Genomic DNA, 27,760 nt, shown 5'->3' with positions numbered 1-27,760 from the left:
CTGGCAGAGATGCTTGAGCTGAGAAACCTGAGCTGCTGTTGCTTGACACCAGTTGGCTGCGGGCAAATATCAAGGGTGTCGCTTGCAGACAGAAGGACGTTTTGGAGGTTCTCACCCTGCTCCCTCCATCCCCCGTGTCTCCATTCCCTTGGCACGTGCGTAAGAAATCCCTGAACACCATCAGAAAAGTGAACTCCTGGTGTCATTAGTCAGGGCGTAAGGTCCTCTGCGGGAAAAACAAGAGGAGGTCGAGTGGGAAGGGACATTTGGTGCATTTGGGGAGGAGGAGAAGCCTGTGGGCGATGGTGCTGGGCTGCAGGGCAGGCTACGGGGTGGGTGCTGAGCGCTGCTGCTGGTGCCACGCTGCTCGGGCAGCAGGCTGTAAAGAGAGTTATTTTCCTCTCTGCAGGGTACGCTGCAGTCTGTTGGACAAGAGATACTTTGGCTACAGTCAAAATCGATATAGGAAGCAGTAAAGTTAAAGAGTACATAGCTGGAATGGTGGTTTCCAAGACAGAAAATTCCTGCCTGGCTCCTCTGGAGGTCTGCAGGTATCTGTCCCACCGGGAGCTGCAGAGCTGAGCTGGGATCCATCTGCATCAGCAGTGGTGAGAGGACAGGGCCGGGTTTTGGGGTGCTGTGGGAGGAACCCAGGGTCCCCCAGCACCCACCCAAGCAGGGGGCTGGTGCTGTGCGCCCAGTCTGCCTGGGATGGGGCTGCACCAGGGGAAAAACCAAAGGCAGTGTTTTCTTCCCCTGTCCAAGCGCAGTGTAGGAACCGTTTTCTCTAGAGGCTTCTTACACCGCTGGCGTGAGCCCTCCCGGTCTCTTTGCAGCTTTAATATTTCAGGGATGGAGGATTGGAAAGAGCATTTTGGAGCCCTCTTGAAGGAAATGCATTTCGTGCGGCCACAGGTGCTCTGAGCTCACGCTGTGAAGGAGGATCGAGCAGGTGAGGTCTTTCTCTTATGAAGGTGGCCCATGAAACATCAGGGTTTGTTAGGGTTAAGACTGTTGGGCTTGGACTGGACGCTCTGCCTCCATGCGATTGCAGAGCAGCAGCACCTTTACGCCCCGCGGGTCGCTGTCTTGGGGCGCAGCAGGGCGCTTCTCTTTGTTTCACTTGGACTTTCCCAAGTCTTGCTTTTTGCATTTTTAGATGAAGATTTGGGAGAAGCAGCTGGGGGCTGTGGATGGCTCCCTGGCCCAGGCACCCATCGGGTGAGGCTGTGGGTGGCCCTGGAGAGGAGATCCGCGCTCAGAGTCAGCCCGCGAGCGTGGAGGGTTGATCATGGGTTTAGAGAAGATGAACTGATGGTAGTTATTCAGCTGAATAGATCATCTGTAATTGCCTTTCTGTGTAAGCAAGTTGATGTCTAAACCCGTGGGATGCCTACCTGTTGCTTCGAAGAAGGCAGTTCCATCAGGACAAAAGTTCAGCTGGGTGCAATTGGGAATTAGGGACGCGATCTGTGTGCCCAGCGAGTCGCGAGCACGAGCAGACGCTGTTTAAGAAATTAACTCACGGAGGAACGAGGGGAAGTGGAGAGAAATGACCTTAAATTATAAATGAGGCTTTGCAAAAATTACAAAGGGAGAAAAAGGACATTGGCACCCAGCGGCGTCTGGAATAACAGACGGGAGTTTGTCTCTGCGGCGAAGCACGGGGCTCTCGACAATGGTGCGTGCTGGTCTGTGGGCAGGGGAGGCAGAAAAGGGAAGGCGTTTGCTGAAAATACCTCTGTTCTCTATTTAAAAGAAAGCAGAGGATGTTGTTATATCACCATGTGAGGAATAAATTGGGTCCATTCCAGCAGAAATTTGGAAGTTTGCTTGGCAGGGATTATGAAATCTAGAACATTGGGGTGGTTTTTTTTTTTGAGTCGGCTGGCCCAGTAATTCACAAGGAAGCGCTTGGAAAGAGCTGGCCGCACGCTCGGCATCGTCACCGCTGAGCCTATTGCCACTTGGGAAGTGGAGGAAGTTTCTGGGAGGGCAGCGAGCGCGGAGCCGGGACGGCAGCACTGGGGGGTGACCGCGGAGCCCTCCTGCCTTGGCACCACCTCGGAGCAGGATGAGCCCCGGGAAGGGACCGGAGTAGGGAGAACTGGGAGAACACAGCTGGCATTCTGCAGGAGGCGTAAGGAGCTGGGCTGGCCAAAATAACTCGGTCTGTTTTGATGCTATTACTTTTAGGGCTAATAGAGATAATAAAGCCGGTGTAATCACAGGACTGCATGTTTCATGGCAATTTAATTAAGAAACTGCCAGCACACAAAAAAAATCAACACGGCATGCACTAAAATGATTAAAACCCAACCAACAGGCTTCTGAAAAAAAAGGTTTATTGTAAACTAAGAGAAGCGCCAGCTATTTGGGCTGCCTTTAGAGCTCCTTTCCTCATCTCTCTGCTGGCACTCGGTGCGGCCGCCTCTCCCCGTGTGGTTGTCTCTGGCCTTTGGCTGGAGAAGAGGACATAGAGGAGAGAGAGCGAGGGAGGAGAAGCAGAATGTGGTGCTGCCAGAGGAGAAGTCGGGAGATGATACAAGGAGCTACGGGGAATAGGGAAATTGGCCCAGCTGCGAGCGCAGTGTGAGGAAGGCAGCAGAAAGGGTTGATTTGAAGCTGGCGAGGTGGTTGGGGGCACAGGAAGACGTCCCTCGCAAGATGGTGAAATATCTCACACTGTCAGGTCAGCTTACATCAGTGGTGCAAAGCAGGAGCAGATCCCGGGGTTGCCGCGGGCTGTGGAGCTCGTGCTGAATGAAGGGCTCCTGCGTCCCCCCGGGCAGAGCGTGGGGAAGGGGCATCTCTGCGTGTCTGCACAGCCCAGAAAACCCCGCGCTAAAGCCTCCACTGGGGCTGCAGTGAAGGGAGATGCACCTCAGTCCTCCCCGGGGACATCGCTGCTGTTTCTAAAAGCGGTTGTTGCGTTCCAATGGCGGTGAACAAACCCTCCGTGGGCCAAAGCGAGCGGGGCTGTTGCCTCCGGAACCAACTCATCCGTGGCTCCCGGGGTCCCGCCAGCTGCTGCTGCTGCTCCTACAGAGACACAATTGTCTCCTCTCGCTGTGCTGCTGCTTGCTCGGGGCAGAACTGTGCTGCAAAAATTCGATTGATGCAAAATCAAATTGCATTTCATAGCAGAATTTAGCTCGGCTTTGCCTTTCTATGTTTTAGGGTTGAATTGCCAGAACTCTGCTGCCGTCCTCTGTATTAAAGTAGATTTGATATAGATAGAAATGATCCATTTATTTACTTTTATTGATGAGCACACGAGCTTGCATTGCAGAAGTCAGCAGTTTCAGTGTAAGAACAGGCTCTTTCTAAGCTTTCCCCCATCCCTGCATAGAGAGGGTTGGGTTTAAAGCACATTGTGTTAAGCTAGACTTCTTGCCTTCTACAGGACTTGTTTCCAGACTCTAGAGACACAGACTTGAAGCGAAAGCATCTTTGGCACAACGCTTTCTAAAGCTGTAAAAGAAATATTCACAGGCGCAGAAATACGTGCTGCACCCTAAGGTAAAATCGATGAACAAAGAGGCATCTCTTCCTCTTCCAGACTGTGGATTTACAGACGTGCCAAGGTTTTGTCTTTTCTAAGGCTTGTACATGGATCAAAGCGGGAGCTGGATGTGCCCTGATCCCACTTTATCCCGGTTTCCTGACTCCTGTACGTAGTTCTGCCTTTGGTCTCTTTTTTCCTCGTGTATCTGTAATACCCTGGATGCTGGTTGCAAGCGGATGCTCGGCTGGCGCAGCCGGCGCTTCTTGGTCCTCGCCTGGGTGATGCTCTGGTCGTGCTCACCTCTGTCTCTCCTGTTCGTGTTGTCGTGGCCTCCAGAGCTCCTTCAAACACACGGGACCTCCGATGGGGATGACAGAGCCCGTCTGGAGCGCTGGGGCTGTGCCACCCCCTCCTTGGTTCTTGCCCTTCTCATGCCTCCGAGCTGCTGATTTCAAGTTGCGTTGCAGAGGGGAAAAGAGAACCCGCAGGGCTGTTCGGGAGCAGCACGCTAAGAATAATCACTTTGCTCTTGCCTTGGTGTTAGGATGATAAATACACATGTAAATGTAGAAAACACCAGAGATAAAATGGGTGACAAATGGGCTGCGCTACCTCCTCTCCCCAAGAGGGAATGAGGTGTTCACCACGTGCTTGCAAAGGCCAGGGATGATGTTAAGCTCTGCTTTTATAAGCGTAGAATAATAAGGCTACATAAGGAGCTACGTAGTTTTAAATAATTATGCCAAGCATAAGTTATTTCTCTACTTTCGCTTACATAAATCTAGACAAATGCATAAATAAAGGTGAGAGGAGTTTTACAGAAGGCTGAGGCTTTGCTGCCTTTAAATGCAGATATTTGGACATCATTTATGGCACAGAAAGCAACACCTGAAACGATTCCTGTTAAAATCTCGCCTTCTCACTTCACAATATAACAGTGAAAGCCCCACAAACCCCTGAATTGGGCACCTGTGTCTGTGTGTGAGTTGGCGTCGTGATGTGCTGGGTGCCCTCAGCCGTGGGAAGAGCCTCGTGGCTGCGGGGAGGATGGCCTGAGGCTGCCTGCTCCGAGGGTGTAAATATTCAGTAGAGGGAGAAGATGAAGGGACCTGGCTGTGTCACCTTTGCAGCTGAGAGAGCTGGGGGTGTTCAGCCTGGAGAAGAGGAGGCTGAGGGGAGACCTTATTGCTCTCTACAACTGCCTGAAAGGAGGTTGTGGAGAGGAGGGAGCTGGGCTCTTCTCCCAAGGGACAGGGGACAGGACAAGAGGGAATGGCCTCAAGCTCTGCCAGGGGAGGGTCAGGATGGATATCAGAAAAAAATTCTTCACAGTAAGAGTCATTGGGCACTGGAACAGCTGCCCAGGGAGGGGGTGGAGTCGCCTTCCCTGGAGGTGTTTAAGGAACGGGTGGATGAAGTGCTGAGGGACATGGTTTAGGGAGTGTTAGGAATGGTTGGACTCCATGATCCAGTGGGTCCTTTCCAACCTGGTGATTCTGTGATTCTGTGTTTGAGTGGCCTCCATCCAAAGTCTGTGGTGTGATGCACCGTGATGCCTCGTCCCACCCAAGCGGTGTCACCCATCTGGTGAGTGAGGCACAGCCATCGCCCACCTCCCCAACGCCCTTCCCCACTTTCCAGCATGCGGACCCTCACCAGGGCAGTCCAGCCCAGCATCACTTTGGGCAGCGAGTCAGAGAGCTGCTGAACTCCAAGACTACTCCACACTTCTTTCCTTTGCACCTCCAACATTTATTTTGTCATTTCTTAATTGCACTGTCACTGCCTGGACTCCTCATTGCCGATAGCCAGAGCTTTGGACATTTCCTCTGCTTGGCTGTGACTGCAGGAGGTCACATTTCCTAAAGACATGCAGGGAGACAAGTTAGGGAAAGATATTTGATGTTATTTATTTTGATTGATTTGCTCCATTAAAAGAAATATCGCATAGTCGCATTTGTGCATACAAATATAACTGTCTGCAAATTTAGATCCGAGTTCACACCAGAGGAAAAAGAACATTCCGGAACACGCTAATGGTAATTTAATATTTTAAAATTGCAAATCTGAGATCTGAAATGATAATATTACAGTGCTGTGGTTCTGTGAAGCAATCGGAAATGGAGATGCAGGGAAAACATTTGCATAACAGTTGCTGCCGGGCAGCCTGGGCTCTGGATGCAGGTATGGCGTAGTTGCAGTCTTTTTCTCCTCACATCTACTGGAAGACAAGAGCTGACTGTGAGCGTTGGGAAGGTTTATGTCTGTGCTCCTGCTGTGGAAGCTTTTAAATCTTCCTTTATGGTTTGCAAGTGGCGAGGATTGCGTTGTCGGTGGATACTGGCATGGCAGAACATCTCTCCATCTTTCCTTTTCCTCTCTAGCTCTGCCTGAAGAAGGGTCTCCTCCTGGTGTCTCCCAACTCTCCCTGATCCCTCTACACCCTCCTGGGCTGTGAATAATGTTTGAAAAGGAATTACCTACTCAGTGTCTTTCTTAGGATGAAGTGCCAGAAGGTCCTGGTGGGCTTTGCTGCGGGCAGCCCGTGCTCCGGCTCACCGGTGTTTTGCAGGAGCAAAGCAACTTTTGGGAGGGACTGGTGGCCACCGCCGATGCTGGAAGGAGTGTTCAACCAGCCCATGGTCTGCCTCATCCTCTGCCCTGGCGGTGGGGACGGTGTTGGCAGGACTCGGGAAAGCAGAGCGACCTCGTAGCGGTGCCCGGCTCTCGGGATGGTTCCTGCAGCAGCCAACGTCAGGGCAGGCTTGTACTTTCCCCCTCTGGCACTGCTTGACACGGAGCAACAAACCTTCCCATTTTCATGGCTGTCCGGCAGGTTTGACTGCTCAACTCCCCTTAGGAATGCTTAAGGAAAAGCAGCTCAGGATCCACGTAGTCCCCACGCTCCTCTGTGGGGTCACCACCAGCCTTGTGTGAGGAAAGCAGTAGGTTTCGTACGCACAAATATCTGATAATTTCCCCGTGGGAGAAATGCTTTTCAACCCTTTGGCAGGCACCAGCGGGCTTGGTTCCTAGAGAGGGAGGCTTTCTACCCCTTCTATTCTTTATTCTTCTTTAAGTGTAGGAGCTGTGCGTTCGTTTGTGCGTCTGATCCCTCACGATGCCGTCCCGCCTCCGCCTGAAGCCAAATAACCCTTCTCTTTTCAGTCTCTCCTGCTATAGAAATGGTCTGATAACAAACACCGCTCTTCTCTCGACGCCTCTATTCCCACTGTATCATCGCGGGGCTGCAGGCAGAAGGACTTATCACAGTGCGGCGAGGCTGCATCCTTTCTCCTGCTAATGGCAGGAATCGGAATCATCCCACAGCTCATTCCGGCTCAGTGGAGAGCTCTGGGAACCTCTTCTCACCTGGGTCTTTCCCCCTTTTTTTTCCTTCCCCATTGGATACATCTATCAAGGAGGGCTGAAATCTGATTGCAGAGTGATGTTGTGTGTGCAGCAATAGAGCTGCTTGTTTTTTGTAACTTCATTTCTTGCCTTTTCATTTCTTTTCTCTTTTCCTTTTCCAGAGTCGGAAGCATGCCAGCAAAGTTCGCCTCTATTATATGCTTCATCCCATAGATGGAGGCTGTCCAGCTAAAAAACTCCGGTCAGAAAACGTGGGTATAATTTAAGTCCCTGTTTATTCAGCTGCTTTGTGAATCATTGACTCTGTGCTACAGTGGTTTTTTCCTATTACAGCCACCGGTGCTCAGGTACCCAGAGGTAACGTTTAGATTAGCTGGAATGCCAAGTAACTGGAAAAGATTTTCAGTAAACTATGCAAGAAATATTACCTGCATCAGCAGCAGTAATTGCATTTTTAGTTATTGGAATGTTCTTTATAGGGAAAAAAATATGCTGCGAGCAAATATGCGGCACTTATTCAGCGTCGGAGCAGCGCTGGTGGGTGAGCTCCTGGGCAGAGGTGAGGCAGCGGCTGTAGGAGCCCCGCGCCCTTGGGTGGCTGCGTGGCACTGAAAGGCTGCTCTTGGAGTTCTCTGCTGGAATGCAGCAATGGATTGCATTCCCAAGGGCGAGGGATGCCGGGGAGAGGGCAAGACCTGCTGCCTGGCCAGCGGGGAGCAGCGCGGTGGTGCTGCGCCTGGAGCCGGTGTGTGCAGAGCTGGTGTGCACGCACACGTGCAGGCGGGGTGTGCACGTGCACAGGGTGGTGTGAGCACGTGCACGGAGCTGTTGTGCCTACGCCCAACACGGTGGTGCTTGTGCGAGGTCAGGGAATGCCTGCGCTGTCGTTGCTGCATTGCTGGAAGCCCCAGGGAGAGGTCCAAGGAGAGCAGAGCCGCTCCGGAGATCTCTTCCAACCCTATTTTTCCTGAGAGTGGATGAAAAGGGAGTGCTGGGTATGAAAAGCTTCTTGTGCAGGATTGTGATCAGCCCATGTTCTGAAAAATTATTATCAGGTTCCTCAGTAGCATTCAAACCTGAGGAAACGGAGTCAGCTCACAGCCATTTATCAGGCAGCGAAAGACAACTGAATTTATAAGGGGCTGATTCCCAGTGAATTATTCATTTGGCCCTTTCCCTGTTGTGGGGCCGGTTGGTGAAGTTCCTAGCAGATAGCATCCCAACCATCGCAGATCTATGGGCGTGTGACAGGGCTTAACACTATCAATATTTAGTGAGAGATCTTCTAATTAAAATGAGAAGCGTGCGAGTTTTGCTAAAGGAATCTGAAAGCTCCTTCGCGCAGTAATTAAAATTTTAGTGGGACTTTTATGTTGCTCACAGGGTAATTGTAGATGCAATCTACCCCTTAACATCAGTCTCACGGTATTTTATTGAGTTATTAATTACTGAACATGAAAGGTACGGTGGGCACGCACGCATAAACTCGGAACACGGTTCTCTAGTGCGCTTCGTTACAACTAACGAGGAACCACACGGCTGCAATTGTACACCTTAGCCCAAGAATGTCGGGGACAGAGAACGCAACAGACCTCAAAGAAGTCAAAGCTCAACTGCTTCCCGTTTCTTTTGTGAAAGACAACAGTGAGGAGTAAAGTAATTCTGTGTTTGCTGATGCTTGAATTTGCCAAGGGATGCTCGGCTGTGCCCTTAGTGGGGATGAATTAACGAGTCCGTGGGTGGTAGGTGAACGATAGGCGATACAAGACCTGAATTCTACAATTATTTATGTTATAAAATACAGCAGGGGAAAGCTGCCAATGTCTACAGCTTGAAGTATCCCTGTTGCATTAGCCAAGCCTTTGCATTTAAAGAGAGCAGAAATATTTAGGACACGGCTAACGCTGCCTGATAAGTGTGGCCATGGGCAGAGTGCAGCTGCACAGCCCACGTGTCCCTCAACGTTGGCCAGTCCATGGCACACCGGCTTTATCGACTACCAGAAACTATTTGTGAACACCAATTCGTGAAAACCAATTAAATTTCTGTGTAGAACCGGCTAAAAAGAGGATATTAGCTTTTTTTTTTCCCATCAAAAACTGCACTGTCGTGTGACCGCATGCCATTTGATTTGCATCCTTTTGACCACAAAGCTGAAGGTCTTGTCCTCCTCCCAAAAGGCAGGAGGGGGGTGAAGCTGCGGCAGTTGGCGATGCTCCATGCCATGGGCTCGGGATGGCTTTTGCTGCCTGACCTTTCAGTGAGGCAAAGGGCGGTATTTGCCATTCTTTGGGGGCTGTCAAATACTCTGCCTTCTCCAAGCGCCCGTTATCCTTTCCTTATAAGAAGTACGAGGCTTGTACGATTAACTCTTGCCCTGGATGACGGCTCCGTTGTTGGGCTGTTCATTATTGTTTAATTTGTCGTGGGGGAGGGGAAAACCCTCTCGTCTTTGGTGTACGGAGGGACTGCTGACCTTTCATTTTAAATCTCCGCTTAACATTTCAGCTGAAAGGTAACCCGAGAAGGTGACAGCTTGTGCCAGGGCCCCTCTGAAACCCAGAGGCTCATTCGCCGCTCCCAGGGCTGGAGAATCGGTTTCAATCAGCCTTTCCTCATTGCCTTTTAAAAACAGAACCCTGATTTGTGACCAAGAAAGACGCGGTGAGAATTTCTGATGCGCTAGGAAACGCTTTTGGAGATGGGAGAAAAACCTTAAAATCCTTCCTAGGATTTTATTTGTGTTGTAGAACAAATAGAGCATAACTCTTGTTGCTTAACTCTAAGATACTACTGAAAGACAGTAAAACCAGCATCACCTTCCTTAAAGAAGAAAGGGGTCATAGTAGTCAGGATAAGTCGTTTGAGGGAAGACAGCAGGATGTTGTGTTGCTGAGGGTGGTACAGGTCCTGGAAGGCGGTGGGGATGGTTGAGCCAAGAGCTGTGCCTGTCTGAGGCACAAGCGATGCCGGTGGCTCCCTTGGGAGTCTCAGCTCCTGTTCGTTTAACTTGGAGCTGGCTTTCCTTGGGAGAACTGAGAGGTCCTGGGATGCTCTGAGATTTAATGAGCAGTTCAGATTGCCCTAAATGGGCACTCTCTCCCTGCCCGTACCACCCTCAAACCAGGCTCCAAAAGGCAGGTGGGCTAAACTTCACCCAGAGCCTTATGGAAAATAGCTCTTCAGCAGCAGCACCTTCTTCATGCACTGCAAATTAACTCAGATTTAAAAGATGCTTCGCAGTGCTCAGTTTTACAGTGCCGTATTTCAAGGGTTCGTATAAGCTTTTCTTAGTAAAACCTAGGAAATGAAGGCAGCAGATTTCTATCTGAGGAATAAAAATCCTTCCTTTTTCCTGAGGATTGCTTAAGGAACATGCAGCAAGGGCTGCAGCTGCCTGGCCCCGTGTGAGGATTACGCCTTTTAGGAGCTTGTTAACAGCAGCTGAATAACTGACGTTAATTCTGCTGGATGTACGAGACTTGCTTTGAAGTTTATAACATTCCAAAAAGAGGGGCTCTAAATGAGGTTGGCCCAGCACAGCTACGGAGCAGGAGGGAGAGGAGTGATGTCAGCACTGGGAAACAGATGCTTTATCTCTGAGGCCATGGTTTGCTTTGTGGTTCTTCAGTTTGGGGCCGTTTGCCCCCATCAGTGCTGCCTCCCTGCAAAGGTTGGAGAGAAGGGATCGTCTGGAGGAGGCTGTGAAAACAAACGGGAGAAATACTCCTTGCACGTTGGCTGGCTTTGTGCAGCGTGGGGTTAGAGAGTTGCCTGTGTGGGCTTTATGGAAACTAAATTGGGATGTTAGTGCCTATTTACTGCTGCTGCTTTAGACTGAGCTGGGCGTGGGAGCAAGGGAAGCGGTGAGAAGAGATGGGTGAGTGCAGACGTGGGCGTAGAGCATCCCTGGAGATGGATGAGTGCCCATGTAGGTTCAGAGCATCCCTGGAGATGGGTGAGTGCTCATGTGGGTGCAGAGCATCCCTGGAGATGGATGAGTGCCTATGTGGGTGCAGAGCATCCCTGGAGATGGATGAGTGCCCATATAGGTTCAGAGCATCCCTAGAGATGGGTGAGTGCCCATATAGGTTCAGAGCATCCCTAGAGATGGGTGAGTGCCCATGTGGGTGCAGAGCATCCCTGGAGATGAGTGAGTGCTCATGTGGGTGCAGAGCATCCCTAGAGATGAGTGAGCGCTCATGTGGGTGCAGAGCATCCCTAGAGATGGGTGAGCGCTCATGTGGGTGCAGAGCATCCCTAGAGATGGGTGAGCGCTCATGTGGGTGCAGAGCATCCCAAGAGATGGGTGAGCGCTCACGTGGGTGCAGAGCATCCCTAGAGATGGGTGAGCGCTCATGTGGGTGCAGAGCATCCCTAGAGATGGGTGAGCGCTCATGTGGGTGCAGAGCATCCCAAGAGATGGGTGAGCGCTCACGTGGGTGCAGAGCATCCCTAGAGATGGGTGAGCGCTCATGTGGGTGCAGAGCATCCCTAGAGATGGGTGAGCGCTCATGTGGGTGCAGAGCATCCCTAGAGATGGGTGAGCGCTCATGTGGGTGCAGAGCATCCCTAGAGATGGGTGAGTGCCCATGTGGGTGCAGAGCATCCCTGGAGATGAGTGAGTGCTCACGTGGGTGCAGAGCATCCCAAGAGATGGGTGAGCGCTCATGTGGGTGCAGAGCATCCCTAGAGATGGGTGAGCGCTCACGTGGGTGCAGAGCATCCCTAGAGATGGGTGAACGCTCACGTGGGTGCAGAGCACCCTGGAGAGCAGGTGTCTGCCCTGAGCAGGCTGCAGGTCGGCTGAGCCCTGTGCCCCACTGGGGCTGCGTTAACCCAACAGCACTCGCCTGGCAACCCTGATCGACAAGTGCTGTTATTTTACCAGCTGGGTGCACAATCCTGTCAACGCGGTGTCATTCAGTGAGTGACAAAAACCACCCAGATCGGGTTCCCGGGGCTCATCTGGTTACAGGTAAAACAGCCGCTGACAAATGAGAAGGCATAATTACCCTTCAGGGCTGGATCCTGCCTGGGCGCTCTGTGCAGGGCGTTTGAGTGCTGAAGGAGCAGAGGGAACCCATCCTGCTGGCAAATGCTGCAGACTGGGGTAAAGGCTTAATAACACTCCAGCCCAAACATCTGGAAACCTACTTTCTCTGTGAAAGTAGGTTGGAAAGGGAAAAATGTCACTGAAGAGCAAAGCAGGCAGAAGAAGAGACCCTGGTGCGGAAACACCAAACTGTATCAGATTTTCAAATGAGCTTTCTTGGAGGCTCTTTATACATTGCCACCGCTGATGATCAATAGAGTCTTGGATTTTTTCACTCTGCTCTTAACTTTCAAGTGATTTCCCTTTGAAGACATGAAATATCTTGAGAGAAATCTATTTAAAAGAAGTGCAAATTATACTCAGAACAGTACTTATCACCTCCTGAGATTTCTCCCTAAGGTTCAAGTTGATTTATAGTTAACAACAACAAAAAAAAAAAGTGATAAAAATCAGTCCTTGTACTAATCGTGCTTATTTCTGGGGAGAAAATGACCTTAAAGAGTAAGTTGGGTGTCAACAGTGAGGTTGGTTCTGGGAGCCCAGAACTGGACACAGGGCTCCACATGGAGCCTCACCAGGGTGGAGCAGAAGGGCAGGAGACCCTCCGTTGCCTGCTCCCCGCACTCTTAATTCTTCTTCCTTCTCTGTCTGAATGCAAGAGTGATGTTTGCAAAAGGGGAGCTGGATTTTGGATGCCGTACCGCCAGCGCCGGGAGCTCCGGTGCCCCCGCGAGCGCCTGGGTCTTTGCACAGGGATGAGCTGCAGGGTGCTTCTATGACTTGTTGTCAAGTTATTGTGCAATGAAGACTGCAAAAAGCAGATTATTTGCTTTTTTTCACTGTGCACAAGCGTTTGGAATACTTGCTTTAAAAAAAAACAACAAAAGAAGGAAGAGTGCGGCTGTGTCCAGATGGCTCAGCACCGGAGGGAGTTTTACCTGGCACAGAGGGCAGATCGGACCATCTTGTCCAGGGAATGGGGCGGGATGCTAACTACCTGCACGCAGCAGGTCATTTCCTGGCTTTGGGAAGGTCTTGCTCTGCACAGAGGAGGATTTTTCAGAAGAGCTCATTTATAAATTGTGCTTAGTAGCCAAACAACATACTGAGATATTTGGGAAATATCTCTGGCCCTAAATGCCGTTCCAGTTCCCTTTGTGGAATAGATTGATTAATTAATTGTGACTAATGATGCAAATGTGTTTTTTCTCTGCTTGTTCCTTGTTTGTTCGCTTGTATCTGTGGAAGCCGTTTGTTCATATACGCTCGCTGGCAGCAGCAATTCTGCTTTGCTGGCAGACGTGCAGCCCCGGGGCTGTCGGTGAGCTTTTCTCCTCAGCCCTCCCTGGCTGCTTCCTTGTCTCCATCAGCCTCCCAGGGTGCCCAAACCCCCAGAAAAATGGGGAGAAAAACCAGCAGACACAGACAATCCCTGTGCCAGGGGCTTGTGGTCGTGCTGGTGCCTCCAGCGCAGGTGATGGAGCAGGGCAGCGGGTGCCTGGCGGGCGCGGAGCAGCGCCGGGGGGTCGGGCAGGATCCAGGATGCGCAGTGGCACGGGAAAACACAACCTCCATCTGCAACCCCATCTCCTCCCAGGGTTTGCTGAGAAGCGGAAGGTCTGAGTTCAGCCACACAGCTGGGCAGAGGCACGCCGGCTTTTATCCCTACAAGAATAGCCATAATGAAGGCTGGAGACAATATTCTCATTAAGTCAGGGCTTACACGTAAAAATAGAGATGCAGCGATGAGTAACTGCAAAGAGTGACCCCTACTTCTGTCACCGCAGCCATGAGAGCCTCTTGGTGGCACTGAAGCGTTGAAGGGTGATGTTCATAACTCCATAAAATTCCCAGTCTCCCGTTGGCCGATGCCCAAGGTCTCACAAGGGACATCACTCCTGGCAGGCGTTTCACTGCGCAGCTCCTCCAGCAGAGCTACGGCCACAGCGCTGATTTCTGGGGGCGTTTTATACCATTATCTGCAAGAGGTCCGGGAGGTTTTATGATTGTCTTTTCTCATCTGGCAGTGCTTAAGAGCTCCAAATCCACCTCTGGGAAAGGAGCAGAGAGCATAGATGTGTTTTTTTCAAGTGTTTTGCTCTTTTTTCCCTTGCTGCAGACCCTCCAGCGTGTGGTTGTTCCTGTCTTTAGCACAAGGCTGTGTGTGCCTCCCAGTTTCTTATCTCGGTGTCGTTGCTGCAAGGTCTGAGCCTGGTTCCTCTGTAGGCGGGCAGGGCTCTCTGGAGCACATCCTGGGGTGCAGCCGAGGCTCCCTGACCTCTGGCCGATCTCTCCTTTGGTCTCTGCATGAGGTGGGGGATAAGGAAGATTCCTCTGAGGGGCGAGAAGGACAAAGGCAGAGGGGCAGGAGGTGTCTGGCGTGGGTGCACAACCCAGCCACACAGCTGGGCAGAGGCACGCCGGCTTTTATCCCTACAAGAATAGCCATAGTGAAGGCTGGAGACAATATTCTCATTAAGTCAGGGCTTACACGTAAAAATAGAGATGCAGCGATGAGTAACTGCAAAGAGTGACCCCTACTTCTGTCACAGCAGCCATGAGAGCCTCGCATGAATCCCGCTGGTTCCTTTGCTTTTCCTACCTGCAGAGAGGGCTGACACCCCCTATCCTGTTCTCCTTTGCTGCTTTGGGGTCTCTTATGGAATCACAGCAGGAGGAAGCGCTGATGGCAGGGAAAGCACCAGGCTGGTATGAGTCCCTCAGCGAGGGAACAGGGATGAAGGCTAAAGGAGGGCAGGGTGTGCAGGGATGGATGAGCCTCACAGCCATGGGCAACACAAAGGATGAGCTCCCAGCGCACAAATGGAAGCAGAGACGCTGGGGGCTCAGGAGCACCCAAGGGTCGGAATCATCCCCAGGCAGGAGTAAGTCTGGGGGAGACAAGGAGGGGAAATGCTTAGAAACCATAGCCTCGGCGTAACAACCTGGATTTCTCTCTCTTCTTTCTCCGTGGCTGTGCTCGGTGGGCTTATACACCTCTTTTTTTTTCTTTTTTTTTTTCTTCTTCTGTGTTTTTGTCTCCACCCAGGGCAGTGATGGTGACTCGGTGGATAAGAACAAGTGCTGCACACTGTGTAACATGTCCTTTACCTCAGCAGTGGTGGCTGAATCGCATTACCAAGGGAAAATCCATGCCAAAAGGTTAAAACTGTTGCTAGGTGAACAGCCAGCACTAAAGGCCACAGGTAGGTCTGGAGGCAGCGAGCTGGAGCACAAGGGTCTGGTGTGGGGTTGTGTGGGCTCACTGTGCCGAGGAGGCACGGCCGAGGCGCCGGCTCGGTGCCTGCGCAGCAGGGAATGGATAACTGAGTGCTGGAGACCAGGAGGTGCAGCCGCTCATCTGTGTTGCTGTCATAACAACCTTTGAACGTTGCTGATGCTCATTCCTGCCTGCTTTGTTCATGCAGATTAGGGGTTCATCAGCCAGGGCCCTTGGGCCAGAGTCCTGTCCCTGGCTCCGTGCTTCCAAAGCGCTCTGCTGGGTGGAAAACAGTCTCTCCTCGGGGCATGAATGGCCAAATCTCACTTTAATTATCAGGAGTTACTCAACAGCTCATCTAAAGTGTTTAATAAACTTTCCGCGTTACTGTACAGAACCGAATATCATTTGCTTTTACCTTGGAGGGAAATCCAGTCTTTAAAAACCATTGGATCGATTGCCTTTTGATTTTTGCCCAGATGGGCATTCACGCTTTCCTCCGCAGCGGTCCAATGATGCAAGCCTATTAACTTTCACATTTAAAAACTCAAAGGGTGGAATTGGCTAATTTAACCATCCTATTGTTTGCTTAACCACGAAGTCCCTGCAAACCACTAATATAATAAGGAAACTTTCCCCTGTGGTTGTCAGGGCAGAGGATGCTTGGACAGAGTCTTCTTCCAGCTAACCTTGGCAGGAAAACCGGGCTGCGGTCCTGCAGATGGGTGCGGTCCAGTCCTTGGGGAGCTGAGTGTTTTACATCCCACCTAACATCATGGGCATCAATCTTGGATGTGATTAAATAAGGGGATTTGGCTCTCCGTGTGTGCTTTCGTTGCTTTTCTAACTGCAAACGCTGATGCATAGGGTATCATTTGTCCTTTTCCCAGGACTTGGCTTGGGAAATGTTATCCCCTTTACCAGAAGGAATGTGGGAATCACTTGTTTGCGCTAAGGAGCATGCTCTCAGAAGGCTCCTTAGGCAGAGGTGCAGCAGAGGTCCCCAATCCCTGAGAGCATCTGGAAACCGCCCTGTGCTTTGGGTGCCAGGTGTGGATCCCGTGGGTACCAGCAGCTCCTGGCATCCCTACAGCGAGCCAGCAGGATGGGTCTGACAGGAGCTAGAGTGGTAATTTGCAGCTGACTCGTGTTAGGACTCCGCAGGCATTGTCTGCATCTGGCAAATAAGGAGAGGGCACCGGGGGCGGCAGGGTGCTCGCTTATGGCAGTGGATTGTCCCGTGCTCAGAGCTCCATCCCTCCCATGCAGCCTTCCAGCATCTGCTCCTCCACCACCAAAGGACCTGGTGTTTCTGGTTAAATCCAGGTGAGTGCAGCGACAGCCGTGCCGTGGTCCTGGTGGGTATGGAGGCTGCAGGGCCATGTCCATGCTGGGCTGTCCAGGAGCTGCAGCTTTGCCGTGTGGGTTTGTCTAATTTTTTAATCACCAGGATCAGCCTGGCAGAGGCTCCGAGTGAGCTGCACCGCCCGCTCCGAGACTAATGGGCTCTTCAGCTGCGAAACTCACTAGGAGAGAGTAACTCAAGGACTCATCAACTCTTCCAGACACTTGATCTGATGAAGCTGAGCTGCAGGAACACATTAGTAAGCACCTCCTTCCTCTCCGGTGGTTCTCAGAGATGCACCCTTTGGATGCAGTGTTTTTCTGAGCTTCAGAAAAAGCCTTCAGGGCTGGCACCAGGGAGCTTTGAGTCTCTCAGTCAGAGCTTCAGAGGCTCCGGTGCCCCCAAATCCTGAAAGACAACCAGGATGCTGGATGCTCCTGGGGAGGAACACTCTGTCCCCAGCAACTGGGCAGGATTTGAGCTCTGGCTGTGCTGTTTTCAACAGGAATTCCTCACCGACATTATCTAGCGTTTTTCTTCCCCAGCTCCATGGAAGAGCACACTAGAGGCATTTGCACGTCATCCTTAAAGCCCAAGTTGCCAGAAGGGCTCTCAGCATTTCAGCATCGACTTTGAGACCCCGGAGATAGAGGCTGGAAGTGCTGGTGGTGTTCTTTGCTCTAACCCCTATCATTAAGGGGCTGTTGGGTGCACTCAGTCCCGGAGCCTCTCTGACAGTGCTAGAGCTGTGGGACATCACCTTTGGATGAGTTGTGGTATGTTTTCCCTTTGATTTTCATAAAAGAGACAAATAACATTTAATGTAGGATTGATCCGCTCAGGAGTAAGCTGCCAATTGCAGCAATTAAGAGGTATTGATAATCATTGATGCTTCACTGATGCTCTGGGACGTGGATGAGCCCAGTGCCGGAGGAAGGGGTGCTGGTGGTTCGGGAGCACCAGCTTGTGCTCGTGGTGTAATCGCTTGTCAAAGAGATCAAGCTGCCATTCCCATCATAACGTGGTAATCTTGCTTGCATGGGCTGAAAGCTTTATTTAGTGTTTCCCTAAGCTGTTAACACTAAAGTATTTTTTAACTCTCACGGGTGATCAAAAAAAGTGAGAAAGACTCAGTACAAATATTTGAACTCTCATAATCTTTTAATTATAAAAAGCTTAAAATGTTTTCAACGTTCCCCAAGTGCTCTGGTTATGGCTGAGATTAAACATAGCCGGTTAATCTGAAATGGTATTGTAGTGGCAACAGGCAAGTGAAAATAAGCAGTAACCTCCAGACTTCAAGGTCTGATTTTCAGCCTTGCACAAATATTTAATCTCCTGCCCTAAACTGTTGTGGAGTTCAGTGTTGAGCATTTGCTTAATTAGTGGGTTGAGAGTAAAGGGAGGAAAGAATCTGTAAAATTCTCTTTTTTTTGTCATTTTTTTTCTCTGGAGCACAGCATCTCTTGAAACTGCATAGGAACAAAATGAGTTTAGGGGACAAAACAAAGAGTGATGAATGTGGTTGGAACTGCAGGGAAATCTAGGAAGAATTCCTGAGTTTTTTTAACATGGGGGACCCGCATCCTTTTCCAGCTGAAAAGCAGCAGAGAGAAGGATTTCTGGGGATACCTCACCTGCTGCAGACATCGAGGGGTGTCTGCGTGTGAGCATTCCTCCTTGTGGTGCGGTGCAGAAGAGGGTGCAGCGCAGGGGCTCCCGATGGGTTCCATGCCGCAAGGTGGAACGTTTATCTCGGCTCTACTGAACTGGTAAGGGATGGACCTCCCTGTCCTCGCCTGGGAGGCTCTGTGCAGTCTCTAGAGCCGTGAAGATGTTTGCACCCATCCTGCTCTGTGTCCCAACAGTTCCGTCCCCCCCCGTTCCTCCCTATGTGCTTTGGGATCACCTTCCGCTGCAGCAGCTCTGCCGATGCGCTGGTGATGGTGTTCCGCCTCTGGCCAGACCCCTGCTTGATATTCTGGAGTTTCTCTCTCACCAGTCCCATAGAAAATGACATTTGTCCTCAGTCCCCTTTTGGAGTTATGGCTTCCCTTTCAATTTTAACCTCTTAACGAACCACAGATCTCCTGTTTCTCTGGGGGTGCACTCAGGGGAGGGAGAAGGGCCATAGCAGTCAAGTTCTTCAAGATAAGAGAGTGATATCTCATCACTACGGCCAATATTTGTGATCTTTTACGTTGCTCCTGCCATAGCAGGTTGTAGCCCTCTGAGGCTTTGTGTCCCCTCTGTCACTGAGGAATTCCTTTAGTCATTTCCAACGTCTTCTGTCAGCTCGCGTCCACTCATCACGGTGAGTTACAAAGAACCGAGGGGGGTTGGGGAAAGACCTTCTGCCTTCAGTGATCAGAGCGGTCCCTGCAGGCATTGTTTTGGGAAGGGGGAATTGGTCCTCCGGATGCTGCAGGGGATGGAGGAAATGGGGTTCATATTTGGGTGCAAGGGTCCATCCAACAGCAGCCAGAATCTCCTTCAGTCCCAGCTTTGTCTTTGAAGAAAGCTGAATTTCCAGCACCCCATTTTTGTGGCTCTCTTATTTTCTTGCTTTCCTGCTCAGTTCCCGGAGAGCGGAAAGGATAAAACCTTGGGTGCCATTTAAATACAGCTATGAATAAAAAGCTTTCTGTGCAAGGAATAAGTCAAACACGAGTTCATTGCCAGAGCGCTAAAGTGTTTCTAACTTTGTATTTTGCCTCTTGCAGCAAAGTCAGACTTTCTCACTTCCCTCCCACAGCAAACGGGAACGTAAGGCAGACTGTCATGAGCTATTTAGCATTTTGAAATACCTGAAATAGTCAAACCAGCAGCTTTTATGTTTGTGTTTCAGATGGAGAAACATTTTTAACGTTTGACGTTTTGTGAGTGTTTATTATTCATTTTCGTGTTGCTGCTCAGGGGGTGATGATGATATTTTCCGTTCTGTGCTGGTTATGTAGTGCGTATCAAAATGATAAATCCACATTCGTGGGGAAGTCATCAACTTTCATCTGTTTCTCTTCAGGAGGGTTTGGAAGGTGCGGGATTTTTCCTTAGTCGCCAGGCTGGGTTCGGCACACCTCAGGTTGTTGTGAGTGGAACCTGAGGAATGTGGCTTTCCAAGAAAACATTTGGGAGTGTGTGCGCTAAGAGGAAATCCCTGCCCCGCAGGAGCAACCCTGGGGGGCTCTGGGGGTCCGGGCAGGGGCTGTGCTGCAGGGGCTGCAGCCCACGGGCGCTGTGGTGGCTCGGAGCAGGGTGACGGGGGTCTGGTGCCATCCCCCAGCGCCGATCCCACTGGCCACCTCTCTCCTGGATGAGCACGAGCCAGCAGCCTCGCCGCGGGCTGCCGGTCCAGCTGATGGCTGAGCAGCAAAGGATGCTTCCGTCGTATTTCTTTAGCGAGTGGGAGATATAACTCCTGCAGACACCACCAGCTCTGTGAACTGCAGCCTCCCTGGTTCCCCTCTGGCAGCAGATAACGTATAGACAAGGAGAGAGCTGACCAAAAGATTGGATAGATTTAGCTTTATTGCCTAGAGCCAGGAGAGCAGCAACTCATAGAGCTCCCAGACTGTGATAATAACTGGTGGTTTATGGTGGTCCAGAAGCCCCAGCATCCCTGCATCCCCATCCTGGTGCCTCACCTGGCCCTGGATGCTGCTCATCCCTGGCGCCAGCAGCAATCTGGGTTCTGCAGCATCTCCGAGGCTGAGCGCATCCCTGCACGGGGCAGCTTGGGCTCCGTGGGGCTGCCCGTGGGTACTGGCGAAAAGCTATGAGCAACCGGTGAGCTGTGTTGGCTTTTCGCGAGTGAAGAATGTGCAAAGTTTGCATAATATTAGCTCAGACAGCAATATCGTTACTTCTGAGTTTTCTTAATCACCATGTGCCGGCCCTGGCTCTGGCAGGAGGTTTTCAGGAGGCGGCGCAGCAGCCGCTGACCTCAGCTGAACTCGATGACTCAATGATGAGATGTGCCTGAGTGTGGCCTCCATGCAAGGAGCATCGGGGGCCGAGGCGAAGGACAAAGGTTTTCTGTGTTGGCATCATGTTTATTACCATGGATTGGTTTGGGTTGGAAGGTATCTTAAAGCCCACCCAGTTCCACCCCCCTGCCGTGGGCAAGGATACGTCCCACTGGATTGAGGGCTCAAAGCCCCATCCAACCTTGCTTTCTAGGCTGGAGAAACAGAGGCCGGACAGAGGAATCCTCTGGTGGGGCAAGATGAATCAGGCAGTTGGTGAGACAGCAGAACAGGGGGAAGGAAATCACACACAGAATCACCAGGTTGGAAAGGACCCACTGGATCATTGAGTCCAACCATTCCTAACACTCCCTAAACCATGTCCCTCAGCACTTCATCCACCCGTTCCTTAAACACCTCCAGGGAAGGCGACTCCACCCCCTCCCTGGGCAGCTGTTCCAGTGCCGATGACTCTTTCTGTGAAGAATTTTTTTCTGATATCCAACCTGAACCTCCCCTGGTTGAGCTTGAGGCCATTCCCCCTTGTCCTGTCCTCTGTCCCTTGGGAGAAGAGCCCAGCTCCCTCCTCTCCACAACCTCCTTTCAGGCAGTTGTAGAGAGCAATAAGGTCTCCCCTCAGCCTCCTCTTCTCCAGGCTAAAATCTTCCCATGGAAAGAATCCCATGGAAATCTTCCATGGGAGCCAATGCCGGTGTCATTGTTTTATTAACTCATCCCTGAAAGAGCTCGTTCTGTGCCGAGTGCTGTCGGCAGCAGCGGGAGAGAGGAAACTCCTCTCTAGCTGTTTCTCCAAGGATGACCTGGCAAGGAGGGTGATGGTGCCTCAGCCACCAGCCCGGCCACGTGAGTCCAACAACTGGGTGTTGTCATCAAAAACAAGAGATGCTCCTAAGCCCTTGGAAATGGATAAGGTTTTAAGTAACGCTATATGTAGGATACAATTTCCTCGAGGAAGGAGAACAGACATCCCTTCCTGAGCACGTCAGCAGAAGATTTATAACAGTATTAACTTTCTTGAGCTGCGGAGTCAATCACAGTGGGCTTCAGGTGTAATTACACTTCTGACTGGAGCGCTCTTGTCCCCACTGCTGCCACTCCCCGTCTCGGGCATTGAGGTGGGTTCATCGCTTGCCAGTGTATGCTCTCATCAGAGCTCAGCTGGAATAGCACGGAGCATCCTGATCAAAGGAGAGAGACCAAGCTCCTCCTCGCCCCCTTAAAATGTGCCTATTCTCGTGTCATGGAGTGCGTAGTTTGTTAATTATTTAGATGGCAGACATTTCATCTGGAAAAGAAAAGAAAAGGGAAACCACATCAAAGGGAATTTCGCAATGAGGTGTGATAATTAAGTGCCAGTCATTTTATATTTTCGTATCCCGGTGTTATCTGAACTTTATTTCACTTTAAACTGTTTTTTCTGTGGCTTTGTGATTTATGTTGAGCAAAGCGGGGAAACCTGTGGCTACCGAGTGCGACTCGTTACGTAGAGATTGGTCACCCATTCGGCTTTGAATTGGGGATCCTGTTTGGTTCCCGAGTGGCCTCGTGGTGAATTGGGAGCAAATTGGGGTTAAGATAAGGCTGTGGGTTGCCGGCCCCTGTCTGCTCACCGCGTGAAGATTTTTGAGCGAGGGGACCGACTGCTGAAGTGTTTTCTTTCATCCATGACAATTTACAATTACTGCAGCTTTCCCAGTTCCTTCCAAGACCAAATAAATTGAAACATGTGAATCCCGAGATAACGATAATTCTGCCTCTCTGTCTCGAGAAGTAGATGGCTTTGCGTGTTTTGTTTGTTCTCCACTGACATTTCTTCCTGGAAGTGGCAATTTCAGAAGGATGAGTTTAGCGGGTTTGGTTATAATGGTGATAAGCCGTGTAATCGCGATAGGAGCATCCTTGTTCCCAGCTAGAGAAACACAGATAGCTGAGAATACTCCTGTTCTATCCTTCCATGCTGCTTTTTTTTAATGGAAAACGGTAGATTTCCGAGCAGCACCATCCAAAATATCCAGTGGGACCCAGTAACTGCTGCTAATTATTCCCCATGTCTGATGTGGGTTCTGCCTCAGGGGCTGCTGTTACTCGGAGCGAAAGCTCATGTCTGAACATTTCCTTTTTGCAGAAGCTGCTCTGGGCTCCCTGAAGCAGCCGCACGCGGATAACCCGGCAGTGGTACCATCCCCGCAGCAGCGCAGGGACTCGGACAGGTACTGCCAGCTCTGCGCAGCCTGGTTCAACAACCCCATGATGGCACAGCAGCACTACGACGGCAAGAAGCACAAGAAGAATGCAGCCAGGGCTGACCTCCTGGAGCAGCTGGGGAAGACCCTGGACCTGGGAGAGCTGAGAGGTGAGGGCACCGTGACGCGGAGAGCAGGAGATGCTGCTGAGAAGCCACCCTTGCCCGCCTCTGGCCCAGGGGCAAACTGTGATGCTCTTCCTGCTTTATGAGGTTCCTGCTACTATAGAAAACATCCCCTCCTCCAAGATGATGGTCTGAAGGTTTAGCGGCATCCTTTAAATGTTGTCTCCTAGGTATTTCTTTTACCTCTTCCTAAAATAGCCCCTTCCATTGGCTCTTGTCCTTGAGCAAATGTGGTCTATCCCTGTGAGCGGAGAGAGAAGAGCGCATTAAAGTGCTCAGCCCCGCGGGGGAAATGGGGACAGGGATGTTTGTTGCTGGAGGCAGAGCACTCCCTACATCTCCCTGATGGAGAACGAGGCATTAGCTGTCTTCTGTGATTTAATTAGTGCTTGTAAAACACTGCGATGGCCCTGGGTCAGCAGCAGCAAAGAGGAACTGAGCATTTGCTGTGGGTATGTTAAACACAAGTTGTCTGTGGTGCTGCTGAAGGGAGAGCAGCCGTCTGTCCATCTGTCTGTTCCAGCTCTGCCCAGCTCTCTGTGGGGTCCCTGCAGGGGCTGCACCCGGGGTTCCCCTGGATTTGAGCCTCGCATCCCTCCAGGAGCCCCTCTTGTGTGGACCAGAGCCACAGCCTGGCCAGAGCCGTGGCTGCCGGAGCCTCTCCGCATCCCAGTCCCTCCTGGTGGCAGCTGGTGCTGCTGAGGGACTTCCTGGATCCCCCCGTGCCCGCTGATGGAGATGGGCTGGTTTGTACCAGCTGAGGATGCAGCCAGGGCTGAGCTCTGCACAAAGTGCCTTCTTGAGGTAGAGGTGGGCTTCTGGGAGGAACGGAACTTAGAGAACAGACCTCCCACTGGAAGTTGTCTCTGTGGTCCTGGTTATAACCCTGCAGGCACACAATGCCTTTGACTGAAGCCGGTGAAGAAAAAATGCAGGGTTTGATGTTCAGAACCACGCGGGAGACGACGGCCGCTTTGCCAGCACGACGTGGCGTTGACATTTGAAAATACCTTTCTTTTTTTCCTCGCTAGATGAAATAATTTTCCTTTAAATCCTAATGACTATGCAGTGTAGGGTGAATTTCTCATCCCCAACAAACCTTGTAACAGTTATCCAGATCCCCTGTGTGCTACCTAGTGTGACTCACAATGCCATCAATGATTCATGGGGCTGAGTCACTGCCCGCTGTTGGAAATATACGGGCAAATAAAACCTGGGACAATAACATGGAAGCACTCGGTGCTTTGAACTGTGCCAAGCTCAAGAGTGGCTGAGGCTGTAATTAACTGTAAATAAATCGATGGTGAAGTGTTTTATTCATTTAGCTTGTGCCTAGGAGAGTAAGGATTGGAGGGCTTTGCTTACTCGTTAGCCCGTGTTGGTTTTTAGCCTCGCTGCGGTTCTGTGCATGGTTGGGGTTTGCAGCTGAATGGACTGTGGTGCTGCCAGCGTCCCTCGACGGCAGTGGAGGGGACTGCAGAGCTGTGTGGTGGCCACAGTCATCCCCCAGTGCAGAAAAAAATCTTCACAGAAAGCGTCATCGGGCACTGGAACAGCTGCGCAGGGAGGGGGTGGAGTCGCCTTCCCTGGAGGTGTTTAAGGAACGGGTGGATGAAGTGCTGAGGGACATGGTTTAGGGAGTGTTAGGAATGGTTGGACTCGATGATCCAGTGGGTCCTTTCCAACCTGGTGATTCTATGATTCTATGGTTCTGTCCTCTCCTCGGGCACTGCCAGGCTCATGTCAGAGTCTGCAGCCCGTGAGCATCCAGGGCTTTCCAACGGTGACAAGTGTCATGGCCAGGCTCAGCGAGCCAAGGAATCTGTCCTTGACCCCTCTGCTGCCGTCCTGCAGAGCCGTCCACTGCCGCTGGATTTGAGGTGCTTGTGGGAAAGCCTCCCTTGCACTCCAGGGTGTGATGCGCTCTCCTGCAGGCGATCAGCTGAGAGGCCAGAGCTCCTCTCTGCAGCTGTAGGAGGCAGATTCCTCCAGCAACCAATGCAGAAAGAGATCTGCCTTCTGTCCGAGCAAAGAGCCTTCGATTGACAGACAAAGGCATATCTCAGTGTGAGAGAAACGATAGCGGTGGCTGCGCAGAGACATCTGTCCCAGGGTGTCAGCGAGGTCCTGTCCCACCGTTGTTTTCCGTGCCCAGCGGGTCTGGCGCCCGGCAGTGGGGATCAGAGCCGTGTGCTCTCCATGCCTGCACTTATTTGGCTACCTCGGCACTTGCTAGAATGCAAACTCATTTCCTTTCCACACTACCCCCAGTGGCTTCTCCCAACACAACTTAAATATTAATTCTATTTTGACTAGCGTGGGAGACGAACATTTGATGCATTGTGTGAGCCTGGAACAAGCGGTGTCGGCTGAAGTAAAACATTCCAGCAGCCTTTGATGTTTTGATAATGGTGATAATAAAATATTTATTGATAAATATGAATGTGTATTTGGAGGAATAAGAATAGAGATGTATTTTTGGACAACTGATATTTATAGGAAACAAAAGCGTTGGCTCCTCTTGCCAAGTGCTCATCCTGCAACTTTGAAGTCTTATTTTCTTCTCAGAAATTACTAAGAAGAGAAAAAAGGGTGAAAAAAAGCCTCACTAACAGCCCCGTTTCTCTGGTCTGTATTGAATTAAAGCTGCAGTACGTGCAAGCGCACAGTCCTGCAGTCCACGTGCGTTGGCCAAGTGGAGGGTGCTTTGCGGGTAACCCAGCAGCACGCGCGGCTGCTCCAGGTGGACTCCATCCTGGGTTCTCTCAGCAGCTCCGTGCAGCTTTCCAGCCTCGCCAGCACAGCCGGTCCCGGACCCGTTGCTCCAAGAGCCGGGCTGGAAATCCCTATGCTCTTACTCATTGGGAGAGTGCATGGATGTGCCTTAACAAAGGATGAAATGAGTTTTCTTCCTGCAGAGCTGCCTCCAGCCCATCCTGGAGCAGATCATAAAAAGGCAAAAAAACCCAATGGATGCAGTGCCAACCCTTGAATTCTGGGCTCTTCCCCGCACAGCTTGTGCCTGTTCGGCAACACGGAGCAGACGCGGCTTCACCGGAGGCACTGCTTCCAGGCAGAAGGGAATTGTGTTTGTGCTCCATCAGGTCGCGTTTTCACCAGTTTTATTTCCAGGCTGGTGTTGTCCATCGCTGAGCTCTCTTCCGTCCCTCCTCTAGTGCAGGTGGGCTCGGCAGGGGCAGAGGTCTCGCCACAGAGCCCGGCAGATCTCGGTCATGGGGAATTTAATTAGTAACGGGTTCTGCTTACGGCTGGTGCTGAGCCAAAACCCTACAGCAAAGTGCTCTCTCTTTGACAGCCGGTGCAGTGTTTGGAAGTCTGGGGTTTGCTGTGTGGATTCAGCGCATCCTTGCTTAAGTGAACACCTTGGAGTGAATAAAATGAGCAGAAGACTCCACGTATAGGCAGCCCCACCTTTACCACATCAATGTTCATAACCGGCCCTTCAGTGCCTTGTGCCTGATGCCAAACTGCTCGCCGAGGCACCCTGGGCTCTCTTTGATGTCTGCCAGTAAAACTGGCATTTTATGTAGTGATGGAGACAGATTTAGGGCCAGTCTTGTGTACCCAGAGGTGATTTGGTGGGATCCTGTAAACCATGGGAACGTGGGTCTTCCCCCGCGGGTGTTTGGTCCCTGGTGGATGCCCTGGAGCGGAAAGTGGTGCATCTCAAGGGGTTTATGCAGTGAATCCCTAGAATAAAATACAGCAGTCTCTGCAGTGAAGCAGAACGGGGAGGGCTGCGCAGGGCTGCTGCCACCTGAAGCCTCTGTATTTTCAGGTAAATTGTCAGACTTGCAGATGCTATCTTGAAAAATTCAGCAAAGAGCTGAGTTTCATTTTCCTTCTCAGCCCATAATTTCTTTGTATGCCTTATAAATACTTTCCGTTCCGTGCTGTCACTTTTGGTTAGTAAAAAGCGATTTAACAAGTGCTCCCCTGGAATGTGTTTTAATGCGTTTTATGCAGAATGACATTAATGACTTTTACTTGTTAATATTTTATTTAATGGGTATAGGGGCGCATTCAATTTTACATGAGTGCGTGTCATGACGCAGGGTAGGGAATGCTGATGTGTCGTGAGGGTGCACAAGGAGATGTGGATGCAGACAGCACAGCATTTTCTAACGCTGTCTGCTCTGGTCGGGACCTTCCTGCCGCAGGCTGGCTCCGGCGTGCTGGCTTGGGTGGATTTCACGAAGCTGCAGCCGAGTTGGCAGCTTTGGTGATCTCCAGTGAGATCGAATACTGTTAATTTGGATAGTCTGGAGGTGAGCAGTGCGGAGTCCCTCCCGTGCTGGATGCAGGGAAGGGCACAGGGTTCCCCCTTATTCGTGATCTTGAGCAGCCTTGACACGCTGGTGGAAATAAACCCATGTCCCCAGTCAGGAGCTGTAATCGCTGATGGCGTTTCCACCTCCACAAGTAATTAAGATTCAATAAGTCTGCGGTTAATGTATGCTGTTAAATTAGCGGCTGAGCATTAGAACCTTATTACCTTAATTTAAAGTATGACCAGTTTCTCATTTCTCTTGGCCCGATCTCTGCCGTGGGACCATCACAGCGTGGTCCGAGGGCTCGGTCTGCAGCAAAGTGCTCACGCACTGCTCGTGACAGCCCCGCACCGCGTTTCCCATCCTTTCTCCTGCGCAAAGCTACCTGGCTGCTGTCTGTAGGCTTAGGATAGGAAACAGGAGCTGCCAGGTGTGGGAAGAGGGTTTGACTGTAAAACCATTGCTGCTGCATCAAGGAGAGCAGCTGTGAGTATATTTGCAGTTCATCACAACATGTAAAAACATAACTGACTATTAAAATACTCTGCGTTGTTGCTGACTTGCTATTTTCAAGTACTCTTCTGAATCTTTTTCTTTATCTTTAACTTTATGT

The 27,760-nt window shown here is 51.0% G+C and overlaps 1 protein-coding gene across 4 annotated transcripts in view; it reads left to right on the top strand.

The window, feature by feature from the left end:
* Window positions 1–27,760, top strand: part of ZMAT4 (zinc finger matrin-type 4) — a 209,000-nt gene that overhangs the window by 124,359 nt on the left and 56,881 nt on the right. For all 4 annotated transcript variants that reach the window (XM_054049702.1, XM_054049701.1, XM_054049704.1 and 1 more), the window contains exons 4-6: window positions 7,042–7,131; window positions 14,986–15,142; window positions 22,613–22,840. In XM_054049702.1, the coding sequence (XP_053905677.1) occupies window positions 7,042–7,131; window positions 14,986–15,142; window positions 22,613–22,840 (475 nt within the window). The remainder of the gene's footprint in view (window positions 1–7,041; window positions 7,132–14,985; window positions 15,143–22,612; window positions 22,841–27,760) is intronic.

The sequence above is a fragment of the Cuculus canorus genome, chromosome 26, assembly GCF_017976375.1.
Source record: "Cuculus canorus isolate bCucCan1 chromosome 26, bCucCan1.pri, whole genome shotgun sequence".
In the NCBI taxonomy this organism is placed as follows: Eukaryota; Metazoa; Chordata; class Aves; order Cuculiformes; family Cuculidae; genus Cuculus; species Cuculus canorus.
This window is presented reverse-complemented; position numbering and strand designations above follow the sequence as displayed.